Source organism: Coregonus clupeaformis, chromosome 23 (assembly GCF_020615455.1).
Source record: "Coregonus clupeaformis isolate EN_2021a chromosome 23, ASM2061545v1, whole genome shotgun sequence".
NCBI lineage: Eukaryota > Metazoa > Chordata > Actinopteri > Salmoniformes > Salmonidae > Coregonus > Coregonus clupeaformis.
The window spans coordinates 9,467,180-9,485,911 of NC_059214.1; the positions used below are offsets into that span (position 1 = coordinate 9,467,180).

An 18,732-nucleotide genomic window follows, 5' to 3' on the forward strand; every position below is an offset into this window, starting at 1 on the left:
GCCCCTGGTTCTCCTCAGACTTGACTGCCCTTGACCAGCACAAAAACATCCTGTGGCGTACTGCATTAGCATCAAATAGCCCCCGCGATATGCAACTTTTCAGGGAAGTTAGGAACCAATATACACAAGCAGTTAGGAAATCAAAGGCTAACTTTTTTCAAACAGAAATTTGCATCCTGTAGCACTAACTCCAAAAAGTTTTGGGACACTGTAAAGTCCATGGAAAATAAGAGCACTTCCTCCCAGCTGCCCACTGCACTGAGGCTAGGAAACACTATCACCACCGATAAATCTACAATAATCGAGAATTTCAACAAGCATTTTGCTACGGCTGGCCATGCTTTCCACCTGGCTACCACTACCCTGGCCACCAGCTCTGCACCCTCCGCTGCAACTTGCCCATGCCCCCCCCGCTTCTCCTTCACACAAATCCAGACAGCTGATGTTCTGAAAGAGCTGCAAAATCTGGACCCCTACAAATAATCTGGGCTAGACAATCTGGACCCTTTCTTTCTAAAACTAGCCGCCGAAATTGTCGCAACCCCTATTACTAGCCTGTTCAACCTCTCTTTCGTAACGTCTGAGATCCCCAGAGATTGGAAAGCTGCCACGGTCATCCCCAAAGGGGGTGACACTCTAGATCCAAACTGTTACAGACCCATATCCATCCTGCCCTGCCTTTCAAAAGTTTTTGAAAGCCAAGTCAACAAACAGATCACCGACCATTTCGAATCCCACCGTACCTTCTCCGCTATGCAATCCGGTTTCCGAGCTGGTCATGGGTGTACTTCAGCCACGCTCAAGGTCCTAAACGATATTATAACCGCGATCGATAATAGACAGTACTGTGCAGCCGTTTTCATTGACCTGGCCAAGGCTTTCGACTCTGTCAACCACCGCATTCTTATTGGCAGACTAAATAGCCTTGGTTTCTCAAATGACTGCCTTGCCTGGTTCACCAACTACTTCTCAGATAGAGTTCAATGTGTCAAATCGGAGGGCCTGTTGTCTGGACCTATGGCAGTCTCTATGGGGGTGCCACAGGGTTCAATTCTTGGGCCGACTCTTTTCTCTGTGTATATCAATGACGTCGCTCTTGCTGCTGGTGACTCTCAGATCCACCTCTACGCAGACGACACCATTTTGTATACATCTGGCCCTTCATTGGACACTGTGTTAACAAACCTCCAAACGAGCTTCAATGCCATACAACACTCCTTCAGTAGCCTCCAACTGCTCTTAAACACTAGTAAAACTAAATGCATGCTCTTCAACCGAACGCTGCTTGCACCCGCCCACCCGACTAGAATCACTACTCTCGACGGGTCTGACCTAGAGTATGTGGACAACTACAAATATCTAGGTGTCTGGTTAGACTGTAAACTCTCCTTCCAGACTCACATTAAGAATCTCCAATCCAAAGTTAAATCTAGAATCAGTTTCCTATTTCGCAACAAAGCCTCCTTCACTCATGCTGCCAAACATGCCCTCGTAAAACTGACCATCCTACCGATCCTTGACTTTGGCGATGTCATTTACAAAATAGCCTCCAACACTCTACTCAGCAAATTGGATGTAGTCTATCACAGTGCCATCCGTTTTGTCTCCAAAGCCCCATATAATACCCACCACTGTGACCTGTACGCTCTTGTTGGCTGGTCCTCACTACATATTCGTCGCCAAACCCACTGGCTCCAGGCCATCTATAAATCACTGCTAGGCAAATCCCCGCCTTATCTTAGCTCATTGGTCACCATAGCAACACCCACCCGTAGTCTGCGCTCCAGCAGGTATATCTCACTGGTCATCCCCAAAGCCAACACCTCCTTTGGCGCAATTCCTTCCAGTTCTCTGCTGCCAATGACTGGAACAAATTGCAAAAATCTCTGAAGCTGGAGACACTTATCTCCCTCACTAACTTTAAGCATCAGTTGTCAGAGCACCTTACCGATCACTGCACCTGTACACAGCCCATCTGAAATTAGCCCGCCCAACTACCTCATCCCTACATTGTTATTTATTTTGCTCATTTGTACCCCAGTATCTCTATTTGCACATCATCTCTTGCACATCTATCATTCCAGTGTTAATACTAATTGTAATTATTTTGCACTATAGCCTATTTATTGCCTTACCTCCATAACTTGCTACATTTGCACACACTGTATATATATGTATTTCTGTTGTATTTTTGACTTTGTTTTGTTTTACCCCATATGTAACTCTGTGTTGTTGTTTTTATCGCACTGCTTTGCTTTATCTTGGCCAGGTCGCAGTTGTAAATGAGAACTTGTTCTCAACTGGTTTACCTGGTTAAATAAAGGTGAAATAAAAATAAAAAAAACAAAAGGGCTGCGTTTGGCTCCAAAATGACCCCTGAAGATTAGCGTGTTAACATTTTTCAGTAATTGACCCTAACATACTCCCTTTAAATTGTACTACTTTATTAAAAACGGATTGCAACTTTTCTCTCGAACCAAGTGCATTATTTATCTGTAGGCTCCCCTACTGGTATATGTATATAAAATATGTTTATAGATTTCATTACATTATATAGCCTATATAACTTTTACACAATGACAAAATATTACATCAATGAACCTCAAAAATCGTTTTGTTGCAGTGACTAAAAAAGTAGAGATGACAGATTACATTTTTTGATGAGCAAGACTAGGGACATCCTGGGAAAGTGTTGAAACAAATGTTGCAGAAATAAAGGGGTATCTGTGATAATTACAGGATGGGGGATGACATATACTGTGATGTACTAATGTTATGATGATGACTAATATGATTTTACTTCACCGTAAGTAGAGCAAAATGCTGATATTGACAAGATCAGAAGCGAATGCATCCCCTATACCGTAACGAGTATCCTAATTGAAGTTGCTGGGGTCTGTTGGTTGAGGGGTGTACTGAACTGTGCCTTTAGCATTTCAGAATTCCCTCAAACGGGAAATATCCCTTGCCAACTGGGCAGAGGCGCTATACATTTCAGCACCACGGAGTCTCGTGAGTAGAGATGAAGCACAAGCGCTGTCCATTCAACCGTGCTGAATACAGAAACGCATGCGCCAAAACAATACACTTTGCTTGCGCCCGCAATAATACACTGCGCGCCCAAAACAATAGTACAATGCCGGCATTTACGCGCAATAATAGTCGCCAAAGTCAAGAGTGAAATCTTATGTTCTTATCTAATGCTAGCATTACATTATATAATGTACTATTGGCAAACGATGCCAATAGTACACTGCGCGCAGGCAACTGTAACGGGGAGGTGCTCCTGCGCGCAGCCTTGGCGGCGAGCTGCATCCTGTAGGCTTTGCCATGGGTGGATTTGCGAGCGGATTGCTTGGTTCTGGCCATGGAGCTAGCTTCCTTCTTAGACAGTCGGAGTATAGCCTCGAAATGCCCATGTGAAATGTATAAAGCCGGCAGTGGCATCTGCTGATTGGACACCATCTCCCCACCACCCCGATTGGCCCGTGGCGGAGGCCTCCTCTGTCGGCTATCGGAAGGGATGCTTTGCTTCAAAACAGTACACTGCGCGCCCAAAACAATAGTACACTGCCGGCCTTTACGCGCAATAATAGTCGCCGAAGTCAAGATTGAAATCTTATGTTCTAATCAATGCTAGCTTGCTATGGCAAATGAGGCCAATAGTACACTGTGCGGACGCAACTGGACACTGCGCGCAGGCAAAAGCACACTCTGCGCGCAACAGTAAACTGCCAGCCCTTTATGCGCAATAATAGTCGCCAAAGTCAAGAGTGAAATCTTATGTTCTAATCTAATGCCAGCCTGCTATGGCAAACGATGCCAATAGTACACTGCGCGCTGGCAACTGGACACTGTTGCGCAATAATATTCGCCAAAGTCAAGAGTGAAATCTTGTGTTCTAATCACCACATGTTCAATAATGGCATTTTACCCCTTTATTCAGATTATAACCTCTCACTTTCAGTTATTTGAAATGAAATCATCTCTCGAATATCACTATATCTAAAACAAGCCATAGAAAGTTGGTTGCAATTTCAATTTAATCATCCAGAAACGACAGAACAAACTCAAATGAGGATGAAGGGAGAGGAGAAGAAGTGGGGGCAGCATGCTGCTCGGGAGAGGTGGAAGGGGTGTTTAGGGTTAGTGTAGAGGGGGGTGTTTAGGTTTAGTATAGAGGGGTAGGGAGGAAGGTGTGAGGGTGTGTTTTTGTGGCTGGGTAAAAAGGGGAGGGAAGGTGCTCCCCTGAGGTGTATTTAAGAAGCTAGTTATTGTTTGTGGCGGTATATACAGTGAGGGAAAAAAGTATTTGATCCCCTGCTGATTTTGTACGTTTGCCCACTGACAAAGAAATGATCAGTCTATAATTTTATTGGTAGGTTTATTTGAACAGTGAGAGACAGAATAACAAAAAAATCCAGAAAATTGCATGTCAAAAATGTTATAAATTGATTTGCATTTTAATGAGGGAAATTAGTATTTGACCCCCTCTCAATCAGAAAGATTTATGGCTCCCAGGTGTCTTTTATACAGGTAACGAGCTGAGATTAGGAGCACACTCTTAAAGGGAGTGCTCCTAATCTCAGTTTGTTACATGTATAAAAGACACCTGTCCACAGAAGCAATCAATCAATCAGATTCCAAAATCTCCACCATGGCAAAGACCAAAGAGCTCTCCAAGGATGTCAGGGACCAGATTGTAGACCTACACAAGGCTGAAATGGGCTACAAGACCATCGCCAAGCAGCTTGGTGAGAAGGTGACAACAGTTGGTGCGATTATTCGCAAATGGAAGAAACACAAAGTAAATGTCAATCTCCCTCGGCCTGGGGCTCCATGCAAGTACTCACCTCGTGGAGTTGCAATGATCATGAGATAGGTGAGGAATCAGCCCAGAACTACACAGGAGGATCTTGTCAATGATCTCAAGGCAGCTGGGACCATAGTCACCAAGAAAACAATTGGTAACACACTACGCTGTGAAGGACTGAAATCCTGCAGCACCCGCAATGTCCCCCTGCTCAAGAAAGCACATATACAGGGCCATCTGAAGTTTGCCAATGAACATCTGAATGATTCAGAGGAGAACTGCGTGAAAGTGTTGTGGTCAGATGAGACCAAAATGGAGCTCTTTGACATCAACTCAACTCGCTGTGTTTGGAGGAGGAGGAATGCTGCCTATGACCCCAAGAACACCATCCCCACTGTCAAACATGGAGGTGGAAACATTATGCTTTGGGGGTGTTTTTCTGCTAAGGGGACAGGACAACTTCACCACATTAAAGGGACGATGGACGGGGCCATGTACCGTCAAATCTTGGGTGAGAACCTCCTTCCTCCAAGGCAACAAAGGAGTGGCTCAAGAAGAAGCACATTAAGGTCCTGAAGTGGCCTAGCCAGTCTCCAGACCTTAATCCCATAGAAAATCAGTGGATGGAGCTGATGGTTCGAGTTGCCAAACGTCAGCCTCGAAACCTTAATGACTTGGAGAAGATCTGCAAAGAGGAGTGGGACAAAATCCATCCTGAGATCTGTGCAAACCTGGTGGCCAACTACAAGGAATGTCTAACCTGTGTGATATCCAACAAGGGTTTTGCCACCAAGTACTAAGTCATGTTTTGCAGAGGGGTCAAATACTTATTTCCCTCATTAAAATGCAAATCAATTTATAACATTTTTGACATGCGTTTTTCTGGATATTTTTGTTTTTATTCTGTCTCTCACTGTTCAAATAAACCTAACATTAAAATTATAGACTGATCATGACTTTGTTAATGGGTAAACGTACAAAATCAGCAGGGGATCAAATATTTTTTTCCCTCACTGTAAGATGTGAACTTTCTTTTTTCTTTTTTTGTAGTCCTATGTAGCTCAGTGGGTAGAGCGTGGCGCTTGTAATACCATGGTAGCGGGTTCGGTCCCCGGTGCCGCCCACGTAAAATGTAAGTACGCATGACGGGAAAGCGTCTGCTAAATGGCATAGTAATTTGATTATTATGTTGGTATATGGTTGGGTCGGTTTATATGATGTGAATTTTTCTTGTTTTTTGTAGTCCTATGTGGCTCAGTGGGTAGAGCATGGCGCTTGTAATGCCAGGGTAGTGGGTTCGGTCCCTGGGGCCGCCCACATGTAAAATGTATGCAAGCATGACGGTAAGTACAGCGTCTGCTAAAAGGCATAGTGTTTATTATTATGATGGGGTTGTTGGTTGGTTGGTTAATAGTGATGGGGTGGTGGAAAGAGGAAGGTGAGAGGATACAGGAGTGAGTATGGTGTGGCGTGATGCAAATATTATATGGAAATGAAATGATTTATGATGTATGGTTTTTGTACGATTTTAATAAAAACCTTTCAATCAGAACCAAGCAAACAGCTCGCAAATCCACTGGTGGCAAAGCCCCCAGGAAGCAGCTCGCCACTAAGGCTGCTGGCAAGAGCGCCCCGGCCACCGGCGGTGTGAAGAAGCCTCACCGTTACAGCCCGGCACCGTGGTTCTGAAAGAGATGCGTCGTTACCAGAAGTCCACTGAGCTGCTCATACGCAAGCTGCCCTTCCAGCGCCTGGTGAGAGAAATCGCCCAGGACTTCAAGACCGACCTGCGCTTCCAGAGCTCCGCCGTGATGGCCCTGCAGGAGGCTAGCGAGGCTAACCTGTTCGGCCTGTTCGAGGACACCAACCTGTGCACCATCCACGCCAAGCAGTTGACCATCATGCCCAAGGACATCCAGCTGGCCCGCCGTATTCGCGGAGAGCGCGCATAAATGAGGATGACCTGATCTCCAAAATCCCCCAAAGGCTCTTTTAAGGACCACCTCCATATTTCCATCAAAAAGTCACAATTGTTCCATGTATACATTTACATTTACGTCATTTAGCAGACGCTCTTATCCAGTATACACGCACCTCTACATTACCCACCATGTATGTTGTTCACTAACACGTCTAAAAGCTACGTATTGCACCTTTTAGTTGCCTGAAGTCTAGCTTCAATGTTTGTGTGTGTATATACACAACCATCTAGCATCATCCACTTCCTTTGGACTATAGTAGCACAGTAAAATGCTTTACAAAGGAGGGGAAAAAGAAACGAGTGATAATATAGGCCGAATAGTAACAAGAATTATGTTCGGATGAATATTTGACACTATTAGTTGTGTGTAATAGCCTTGCATGCAGTCAGGAAAAAACATTGCATGCCAACTGACTTTAAAAGTCCCATGTTGCAGTGCTGCTGAGAGACTCATGCAGAGGCCAAAACTTTACAGTGGAGCACGGAGGACATCTAGTGGTTCAACTTGGGTACTGCCCATGTGTGCGCACATCATGGGGAGTCCCTTTTAGTTTTAGCTCTTTAGCCCAGCGTTTCCCAAACGCGGTCCTGGGGTCCCCAAGGGGTGCGCGTTTTGCCCTAGCACTCCACAGCTGATTCTAATACTCCCAGCTTGATAATGAGTTGATTATTTGAATCAGCTGTGTAGTGCTAGGGCAAAAATTCCCAAAACGTGGACCGAGTTTGGGAAACCCTGCTTTAGGCTAATACTAGCCTATTAGGATGACTTGGTTCAATCGCTTTAATGCCAACCGCTGAACTCTGGTTTTCACTAATTACTTGTCCCAGGTGACCATTATGAATCTAATAGCAAAACAAATGTTTCTAAATTGCTCTTTGAATGTAACATGCTACAGTCTGTCAATTACACTGTGGAAATCACATTTCCATCTTTCTTATCCCCTGTGACGTCATTGAAGACATGTCACAATCATTGACGGAAAAAGTCCATGTATTCCTCAGATAATTACGACATAGATGTCCTGTAATTGTTCCATGTATACACGCACCTCTACATTACCCACCATGTATGTTGTTCACTAACACGTCTAAAAGCTACGTATTGCACCTTTTAGTTGCTTGAAGTCTAGCTTCAATGTTTGTGTGTGTATATACAACCATCTGGCATCATCCACTTCCTTTGGACTATTTTAGCACAGTAAAATGCTTTACAAAGGAGGGGGAAAAGAAACGAGTGATAATATAGGCCGAATAGTAACAAGAATTGTGTTCAGATGAATAATTGACACTATTAGCTGTGTGTAATAGCCTTGCATGCAGTCAAGAAAAAACATTGCATGCCAACTGACTTTGAAAGTCCCATGTTGCAGTGCTGCTGAGAGACTCATGCAGAGGCCAAAACTTTACAGTGGAGCACGGAGGACATCTTGTGGATCAACTCAGGTACTGCCCATGTGTGCGCACATCATGGGGAGTCCCTTTTAGTATTAGCTCTTTAGCCCAGCGTTTCCCAAACGCGGTCCTGGGGTCCCCAAGGGGTGCGCGTTTTGCCCTAGCACTCCACAGCTTATTCTAATACTCCCAGCTTGATGATGAGTTGATTATTTGAAGCAGCTGTGTAGTGCTAGGGCAAAAACTCCCAAAACGTGGCCCGAGTTTGGGAAACCCTGCTTTAGGCTAATACTAGCCTATTAGGATGACTTGGTTCTATCGCTTTAATGCCAACCGCTGAACTCTGGTTTTCACTAATTACTTGTCCCAGGTGACCATTATGAATCTAATAGCAAAACAAATGTTTCTAAATTGCTCTTTGAATGTAACATGCTACAGTCTGTCAATTACACTGTGGAAATCACATTTCCATCTTTCTTATCCCCTGTGTCGTCATTGAAGACATGTCACAATCATTGACGGAAAAAGTCCATGTATTCTTTAGATAATTACAACATAGATGTCCTGTAATCAAACGACACAAATGGAATGAATGAAACAAACCGAACGTTTAGCAGGCACTAGTTTGCATCAATCCTGTCTTGAGCATTTTGCCATAGGTGTGGATTTGATGTCATTGCATGCCTCATCCGTGGCCTGGAGGAGGGTGGCACGCTCATGGGGATGGCAATCACACACACCTTCCACCTGTATTGCATTTCACAGTATTGTGTGGCTCAGGTATTCAGCGCATTTCACTAGCAACACCATAGTTGTGGGTTGGATCCCCACTGGGGTCACATGTTAAAAGGTATGGACTCACTGTTGTCACTTGGGATAAAAGCACCAGCTATATCAAAGCTATAGGATATGAAGGTAGGGCATTGGCCAATGCCATTTCCGAAAAGCAGTGTGAACCCCCCCGAAGGAGAAGTTGACTATTCAAATAGAGCTTCCCAAACATTTATTGGATGTTGCAAAGTTTTGCTTTCACCCATGGTACCTAAAGGGAGTCAAAAAAGGACAGGAAACTATGGGTTCTCAGCAATATTTCACCAACAACCAATCACTATTCAAGCATAGACATTAGGATAATCAACAAATATTCCTAAGTCATACTACAAAAGGGTTGTAACGAAATGGAATTGTCTGTTCAATGCAAGTTCAACGTCAAAGAAAAAGTGCATCACCACAACAAACGTGTCTTTAGATACACTGTAAAAAATGACTTTGTGGAATGTACTCAAACTATTACAGTCAACAAAAGCACACGTCATATTATTGATTAGATATTTTTGCTTGTTTTTATGAGTAGATAAGCTTGAGTAAGTTGTTTAGATGTGGTCAAATACATTGAGTAAAGATGATAGAGGTAAAAAAGGATTATATTACGTTGATTCAACTCAAATAGATCCATGACATTGTGTTATTTTACCTGAATGATTCATCCTATTATGTACTCAATGTTACATGATATATTCATTTAGACCAACTCAGAAAAGGTTCACATTTTTACTTTGGATTCACTCAATCAGATCCCTTAAGAGAAAAGGTATCCGGACACCGGGAATCCATTTATTTAAACATCAACGTTTTGCAAAACATGTGTTATTATGAGTTGACAAATTACGGAATTGCAAACAACACTGCAGGTAAGTCCTGATTGCTGTAGGTAGGCAAAACCATAGAAATAGGACCTAGAACACTAACTAGTATAAGATCTCTGTGGGCAGAACATTTACTTACGAGAGATACAATGGAGCTTCAACCCCATAGACGTCATGGGGAACAAAATATTCTCATAGTAACCATGGATAACTACTGAAATGGAGGCTCAAATAGCTTGTGTTTGCACTGTGGGATATTTTTCAAACTACAATGTTGCCTACAAGGCCAAAATAATTAAAGACGTGACAACCCCAATAATCGAAACACTTTTACTTGTTTGTTCCTATAACATATCTCTGTTCACGAGCACTGCTGATGGATGCCACCTATATTACTTTGGTCATTTTTCCTTTAACCCATTAATGTTGTAGTTGCGCCTTTTTTCAACAGTTCCCAATAGAAATCTGTTTAAAATAAACTACAAGGTTTTGCAGTAGACCATCAGTGATGCAGGTAGCATTGTGATGTCATAACAACCATACTGTGCAGACAGACCCTGGTACCACACCTGCTGCTATTTCAACCTCTAAATGGCCGCCTATGAAAAGCCAAGTGACATTTACTCCTGATGTACTGACTGACCTGTTGCAACCTCTACAACCACTGTGCTTATTATTTGACCCTGCTGGTCATCTATGAACGTTTTAACATCTTGGAGAAAAATGTGCCCTTAATGGCCACGTACTGTTATAATCTCCACCCGGAACAGGCAGAAGGGCACCGGCCACCCCTCAGAGCCTGGTTGTTCTCTAGGTTTGTGCCTTTCTAGGGAGTTTTTCCTAGCCACCGCGCTTCTACATCTGCATCGCTTGCTGTGTGGGGTTTTAGGCTGGGTTTCTGTATAGCACTTTGTGACATCTTTTGATGTAGAAAGGGCTTTATAAATCCACTTCATTGATTGATTGATGGTAGAATTGTCAAAATACCAGTGGTGAAAGGTGTGTACCTTGATGAAACCTTAAAATGGTACAACGGATTCAAAAATCGGAATTTCAAACCGCAACTGTATGGGAACAAAATAGACATTACATTTTACAATGACATCCTTCATTAAAAACACCTATTTTGTATCTTTTGTATACAAAACACAATGGAAAATACCGTGGCAGTGACCCTTTAAAACACACCTTGCAGAATAAACGTGTCTTCCTTACCCTCTAACCTCTTTAGCCTATAGAACCGCCACGGGCCCATCGGGGACGGGGTCCCAGACCGCAATGTGCTCGAGCCCCGCCTCTCGGTGACCATCCCCCAGTAGGCAGAGGTTGGTCCCAGCACAGATTCTGTGCCCCAGGCGGCTTCACCAACAACAAGCGGGCCTGTGGTAGAGGACACCGTTCCTGACCTGCTACCAGAAAAAATGAAGGGAGAGAAGAGTTCCAAAGGCACCTCAGCGTTTAACTACGAAGGTGTTACAAAGTAACCCTGACATTCAGTCTATGACAATTGTCCTCAGGCCTGTCATTCTGCTTAAGACAGTCATTTGTTCTTGAGGGCTGTCACTCGCCACGGCACCCTCCTTGTTGATCGCATAGATTTCCTTTACATGTTACGCAAGGTCTTGCAGGAAATGACCCCACTCAGCTTCCTGTAAAATAAATAAGACACAAATACAGACATTCTGTCAATGTGGGGAACACATTTTATTCCACCTGGATTACGACATGCCCTTATTTGTTATCAGATTGCAGTGAACATTCTCTCCCTCTCTCTCACACACACACACACACACACACACACACGTGATCGAATATTCATGGGTGAAAATGCTTTATTGGCCCCACATGGTAGTCTTTAATGAGGCCACCGGCTTGATACCAGTACAGGTATGCATACCTCTCCCCCTGAATCTTCATGTTGTAAAGTCACAGGGGCTGATAATCGCTCCATAAATTGATAGCCCGAGGCCGAGCGTACCATGATTTTTCTCCCCCTTAATTCTAATTATTTTGGGTATGTCGGCTACACAGATTGCTGTTCGACATGCCCCTGTGTCACAAAAGAATTTAATATTTTTCCCTAATATTGTTAAGGTGAGGTATGGTTTCTGTTCTTGCTGCAGAGCCAATTCAATTGTTTCCAATTCAAACACTTCCCACCCCGTATCAATGGGTTCCTCTGACCCCTCTCCTCTCTTAGGGTGCACTACACCCTCTATTGCTCTTACTACATCTCGCTGTGTCCACGCCCTATATACATCCAGTGTGTCTGGTGCATGCTCCTCCCCAGCCCTTGGGTTCGGCAAGGCTATCAAAGGGTACTGGTCATCCCATTCCTCATCATCTAACCACTCTCCCTGGCTTATTATAGTCTTCTAATCTCTTCAACTCCCTGTGCTAAAACTCTCTGTGTTTACTTTCTCTAGCTCTTCCTGCCTATTTCCTCTCTACCCTTCTATCATTACTGAATCAATGATAATAACTGCAATAACTATCAATAATAATTATAATAACTTACAAATTATATTGTGCCCTTTTTCTGATGTTATAATTGTAGTCTATTCCATCACTTTAGTTTAAAATATAAATGTATTTATAACAAATCCAGAACCCACCACAGGCTGGCGCTATTTCCCCAGCACAACAGCCAATGCCACTTGCTTCCCCGTAACCAAAATAAATTATTGTTGTACCAACTATTTATATTTTCCCGCTAACCCATTTCAGTTCGCTATTCAATTTCTTTAACTGTTCTCTCTGATTAGGCCCTAATTAATAAAACAAATGCTTGATATTGTTGATCAGTATACACTTAATGACATTCCTACCATCTGAACTATGTACTGTCTCTCACATCCCCCCCCTCTCCTGCTCCTTCCTACATTATGGGGGAGGCGCATGGTGTCCTTATAACATAGTTTCATAGACCTTTCCAGAATACTTCTATTTAAGCTATCTAATTCAACCTTTCACATTTCTCAATCCACATAGTAATCTAGGTATATAGCCCCACTGCGAAAGCTTTACTCACTGTCCCTACCTGTTTTCGAACCAGGAACCCTCTACATACCTCGCCAGGCATTCCACACCATCTGCGATGCTCTCAAAGTAACTACTTCCAGTTCATAGAGCAAGTGACGTCACCAAATGAAAGTCGCACTAGCTTTCACCTCAAATCGGTGGTCAGCTAGCTAGAAGGGTGTCGTTAACAGCAAAACGTACCATTTTCCAGTTCCATTTTAAAATGTTGAGCTCGAGGTGATTTAGTCCTCCAACCGCTAGAGAGTGTCAGAGGTTAGGGGGAAATTAGCTACAAGTTAGCTAGCTAGCTAGCTAGCTAGTCTAGGCTACGTTAGCTAGTAACACATGACCAAACGAGAGCTCGCTTACCATCGGTCACATGCGACCCAACAAATGCGCAGACAAAACATGTAATCAAAAAACTGTCATTAAAATAATGCGCATTTGTCCAGCATAGATTTGACTTGCAAAAGCGGCTGATTTTTGCGCATCATTTACTGTATTTATGTTAAATTATTTGGAATACATTCACCACACTAAATCATGTTCACACGCACAAACAAATAATTTGCTTCAAGATTTAAAGTTTAAGAGAGTGAGTACTCAATTGGACGACATTTCATTGTTACATACCTAGTCTCAGCTCAGCTTATTATCAGACTTCTTGAGGTAGTGACCGTTTTTGTCTTTCGCAGCAACAGTATCTCTTCTTCTGTCACTAACTTCGGGGTGCAGCGCATATGGTTCAGTGGCACTCATCAGCGCCATCTACCATCGGGGAGTTTGAAAAAAGGAACGAACGAGTCTCTGATCTTGTCAATTTCAGCATTTTGCTCTACTTACCATGAAGTAAAATCATAATAGTCATCATCATAATAGTAGTACATTACAGTATATATTTGAGTAAAATAGTACAATTTAAAGGGAGTATGTCAGGGTCAATTACTGGCAAATGAGAACACACTAATCCTCAGGGGTCATTTTGGGGCAAAACGCACCACTTTGTGAAGGTTTTGTTTTGATTGAAGAGCAAGAAAAGTATTAATTGGTTCCACTTCTTTCCCTTCTAAATGCGTTTGCCTAAGGACAGCCAGTATGCACATATCTAAATGTTATAAAACATTGTTGTTTTTTTTGCCACTCAGAACACAGACATTTACCTTAAGGGGAGTTACCCTCATTTTAGACTTCCCAACCATACATTTTCATGACAGTGTTCCTAATCTGCAATAGGCAAAGCAGTTGAAAATCGGTAGGTTAACACCAAACCGTGAAGTGATTATGAATTCAGAGCAGTCGGATTAGGTCATAGTCAAATACATTTGAACAAATGAACAACAATATCACAAGGAAAGTGATGTGAGCATTGCATTGTGGAAAGCAATGACTTTACAAGAACATGTATTGCAATGCAAAGCATGTATTTCTAGATTAAACACTGATTCAGTGTGGTGAACAAGTACCTGTATGATTTGGTGTGCTCTACTTGAACATGTGCTTAGAGTTTTGAAACCACTGCCTATATGATGAGCTGTTGTTGTATTTTTTTTAACCAAATACTTATGAAAATTGCACCAGTTGAGAGATGATGGCTCTCTGAGCCTACGGTGAAGAGTACTTCTGATCCAGCAGGTGGTGCTAAGATCCCTCCCTATATTACTTGAATGATGAGTTGACTTATTCCTTATAGCTCCTAATGATTTTAAGGCCAGTGTTGGCAGACATTACTTCTGCTCCAGCAGGTGGCCATGAAATCCCTCCCTATATGACTTGACTGACCAGTTAGTTGATGGACTCCTTACAGCTCTTAATGATTTTAAGCAGAGTGTTGGCCACATGACTTCTGGTCCAGCAGGTGCCTTTTATTTCAACGCCTCAGGCAAGTAAAACATGCAATACGTAGCTTTTAGACGGGTTAGTTAACAACATACATGGTGAGAAATGTAGAGGTGCGCGTATATAATAAGCCATTTAACAGACGCTTTTATCCAAAGCGACATACAGTCATGTGCGCATACATTTTTACGTCCCGGGGATCGAACCCACTACCCTGGCATTACAAGCGCTATGCTCTACCAATTTAGCTACAGAGGACCACGAATAAATATATCAATTGTGCCTTTTTGATGGAAATATGGAGGTGGGATTTTGGAGATCAAGTCATAATTTACGCGCGCTCTCTGTGAATAAGGCAGGCCAGCTGGATGTCCTAGGACACGATGGTCACCCTCTTTACGTGGATGGCACACAGTTTGGTGTCCTCGAACAGACCGATCAGGTAAGTCTCGCTAGCCTCCTGCAGGGCCATCACGGTGGAGCTCTGGAAACGCAGGTCGGCGATTTTTCTCCACAGGCGCTGGAAGGGCACAATGCGGATGAGCAGCTCAGTGGCCCTTTGGTAATGACGGATCTCTCTGAGACACGGTGCCGGGCCTGTAACTGGGAGGCGCTCCTGCGCGCAGACTTGGCGTTGAGCTGCTTCCTGTAGGCTTTGCCAAGGCTGGATTTGCAGTCGGAGTATAGCCTCGAAATGCCCATGTGAAATGTATAAAGCCGGCAGTGGCATCTGCTGATTGGACACCATCTCCCCACCACCCCGATTGGCCCATTGCGGAGGACTCCTCTGTCGGTTACTGGAAGGGATGCTTTGCTTCTTTTTTTTAGGACCGCGCGCCCAACACAATACACTGGGCGCCCAAAACAATAGTCCACTAAGCGCGTGCGTACAATAGCACACTGCTGGCCCTTTGCGCACAATAATAGTCGTCAAAGTCAAGAGTGAAATCTTGTGTTATATTTTAATGGTAGCCTGTTATGGCAAACGAGGCCAATGGTACACTGCCTGCACACAACTACACACTGCGCGCCGGCAAAAGCACACTGTGCGCGCGCAACAGCACACTGACGGCCCTTTATGCGGAATAATAGTCTCCAAAGTCCAGAGTGAAATCTTGTGTTCTAATCTAATGCTTGCCTGCTATGGCAAACGAGGCCTAGTAGGTGTTATTGTTCATTCATGGCCTCATGTGGGAACATGATATAGTGGCATGTATGTAAGAAATAGTCGACATAATTGTGTATACACCCACTCAATTGGTTGGCTCTTAAAATAGCCTTTGGAGGTTGAGTTGTCAAGTTGAAGCCTCAGTAGCGAATTTACTTGGCTTTGACGGTCTTCTTGGGGAGTAGGTAATGGGGAATGATGTGAGGCTTCTTGTTTGCACGGGCAATGTCTCCGGCCAACTCCAGGATCTCAGCAGTCAGGCACTCGAGCACGGCAGCCAGGTAGACTGGTGCGACAGCACCCACACGCTCGGCGTAGTTGCCTTTGCGCATCAGCCTGGGCATCTCTTAATCCATCTTGATTTAAATGTTCATGTAAAATTTGTTCCCAACATTGAAAAATGTCTGTGTTTGTGTGTTATTTTTTTTCCAGCAAGATGAAGGGGGTGATGTCCTGCAGGACCTAGCACAACATGTAAGGAAAATCGTTGTGTATTAACCTGGGATATTTACGTTAAGGATTATGTTTACCAATCGATGACAGTATTGACTCAATACGGGGTTTGCTTTCCGCTATCCGTCGCGGTTTAAATGTCTGACATATAACCGTGCTCGAGAAAACCACAGGTAGCATAATGTATTTCAGCAGATTTCGTGCATTTCTGTGTGAAAAGACACAAATTTATATGCTACTTAATTCGTGCGAAAAGACACCAATTTAACCAGTAGGCTACACACAACAACCATAAACGGATAGCCTATTTTTCTTTATTTTCTTTATTATGGCTAATTAAACGTTATGAATATACAGAAATGTTGTCTTTATTTAATAATATTTCAAACATTGTAGTTGTATGCCTATGTACTGTTTGAGATTTTCTGAACATCATTTGTGAGAAAATACACACATTTACGTACAACTTAATTCGTGGGAAAAATTGTTTTATTAATGCTAACGCTGTTTTCTATGCTCGATTTCGATTAATTCTTTGGGATACTGGTGCACTTTTGGTCAGAAAGGCCCCTTTTCCGTGTAGGCAACAGTACACGATTTTCTTCATAATGCATTTCATATTTCGTAGAGTCTAAATTACACCATTTTCTTCATTATTCATTTAATACATGTTAAAGAGGTTAATGTAAAAATAATGAAATATGTCGGCTTTCACTTATGGCACTTCCAAGGCCTTTCTATTGTGGTTATGTCAATCATATTATATACTTAGGCTATTGTAACGCGTTCAACCAGTTAGCAAGTCAGAAATGTCCGTTTCCTAGTACCGACTAGCACTTGAATGCTGTATTATGCCAACTTCACATTCTCGTGGAAAATGGGAAGTTGTAACTCCCACATGATTGTGTTAAAGTGGTTTTGAAGTCGGAACAATTCTTAAACCAATAAGATTTGCAACAACATTTTCACTATTTCTCACTTGTAATTCCTACTTGGAGGGTCATTCAAGTGAAACTTCCCAGTCGGAACTAGGTATTTCCGATAACTCTGATAGCACCCTGAACGCGACATTAATATGTGTCATCGACAACAGTAGAGTCTGGGTCCCGGCGTGTCCAGTCCCCATACCCATTCCATAGGAGTGAGTGTCAGTAGTCTACTATATGTCCGTGCTATGTGAAGTAAGTATGGTGATTATTATTAAGGTTCTGGTCGTCTGAGATACCAACAAGTAAGGCTATACAACATACAATATCAATAAATATATATTTTCTCCTATTAGTGTATTTGAGTTTGTTCTGTCGTTTCTGGATGATTTAATTGAAATTGCAACCAACTTTCTATGGCTTGTTTTAGATATAGTGATATTTGAGAGATTATTTCATTTCAAATAACTGAAAGTGAGAGGTTGTAATTTGAATAAAGGGGGGAAATGCCATTATTGAACATGTGGTGATTAGAACAAAAGATTTCACTCTTGACTTTGGCGAATATTATCGCGCGGCAGTGTCCTAATGCCTGCGCGCAGTGGACTATTGGCATCGTTTGCCATAGATTAGAACATAAGATTTCACTCTTGACTTCAGCGACTATTATTGCGCATAAAGGGCCGGCAGTGTACTGTTGCGCGCACATTGTGCTTTTGCCTGCGCGCAGTGTGCAGTTGCATCCGCGCTGTGTACTATTGGCCTCGTTTGCCATAGCAGGCTAGCATTAAATTATAACACAAGATTTCACTCTTGACTTTATTATTGCGTGTAAAGGCCGGCAGTGTTCTATTGTTTTGGGCGCGCAGTGTATTATTGCGGGCGCACGCAAAGTGTATTGTTTTTTGGCGTACAGTGTGTTTTTTGGGCGCGCAGTGTATTGTTTTGGGCGCGCAGTGTACTGTTTTGGGTGCGCGGTCAAAAAAAAAAAGAAGCAAAGCATCCCTTCCGATAGCCAACAGAGGAGGCCTCCGCAACGGGCCAATCGGGGTGGTGGGGAGATGGTGTCCAATCAGCAGATGCCACTGCCGGCGTTATACATTTCACATGGGCATTTTGAGGCTATATTCCGACTGTCTAAGAAGGAAGCTAGCGCCATGGCCAGAACCAAGCAAACCGCTCGCAAATCCACCCGTGGCAAAGCCTACAGGATGCAGCTCGCCACCAAGGCTGCGCAGGAGAGCCTCCCCGTTACAGGCCCGGCACCGTGTCTCAGAGAGATCTGTCGTTACCAAAGCTCCACTGAGCTGCTCATCCGCAATGTGCCCTTCCAGCGCCTGGGGAGAAAAATCGCCCTGTTCTTCAAGACCAACCTGCGCTTCCAGAGCTCCGCCGTGATGGCCCTGCAGGAGGCCAGCGAGGCTTACCTGGTCGGTCTGTTCGAGGACACCAAACTGTGTGCCATCCACGCAAAGAGGGTGCATATCGTGCCCTAG

General features: G+C 43.4%; 1 protein-coding gene and 2 pseudogenes across 1 annotated transcript; 2 read left to right on the top strand and 1 right to left on the bottom strand.

Moving 5' to 3' along the window:
- The first annotated feature begins 6,310 nt into the window (after positions 1–6,310).
- LOC121536408 lies at positions 6,311–6,765 on the top strand (annotated as a pseudogene).
- An 8,255-nt stretch (positions 6,766–15,020) lies between these two features.
- Positions 15,021–15,391, bottom strand: LOC121536407 (annotated as a pseudogene).
- A 3,002-nt stretch (positions 15,392–18,393) lies between these two features.
- LOC121536597 (histone H3-like) lies at positions 18,394–18,732 on the top strand. Its single transcript, XM_041843992.1, has one exon. It carries the CDS (start codon positions 18,394–18,396, stop codon positions 18,730–18,732), a length of 339 nt encoding a protein of 112 aa, XP_041699926.1.

Coding starts and splice junctions, on each gene's coding strand:
- LOC121536597 (XM_041843992.1), top strand. CDS start 18,394: ATGGCCAGAACCAAGCAAACCGCTCGCAAATCCACCCGTGGCAAAGCC.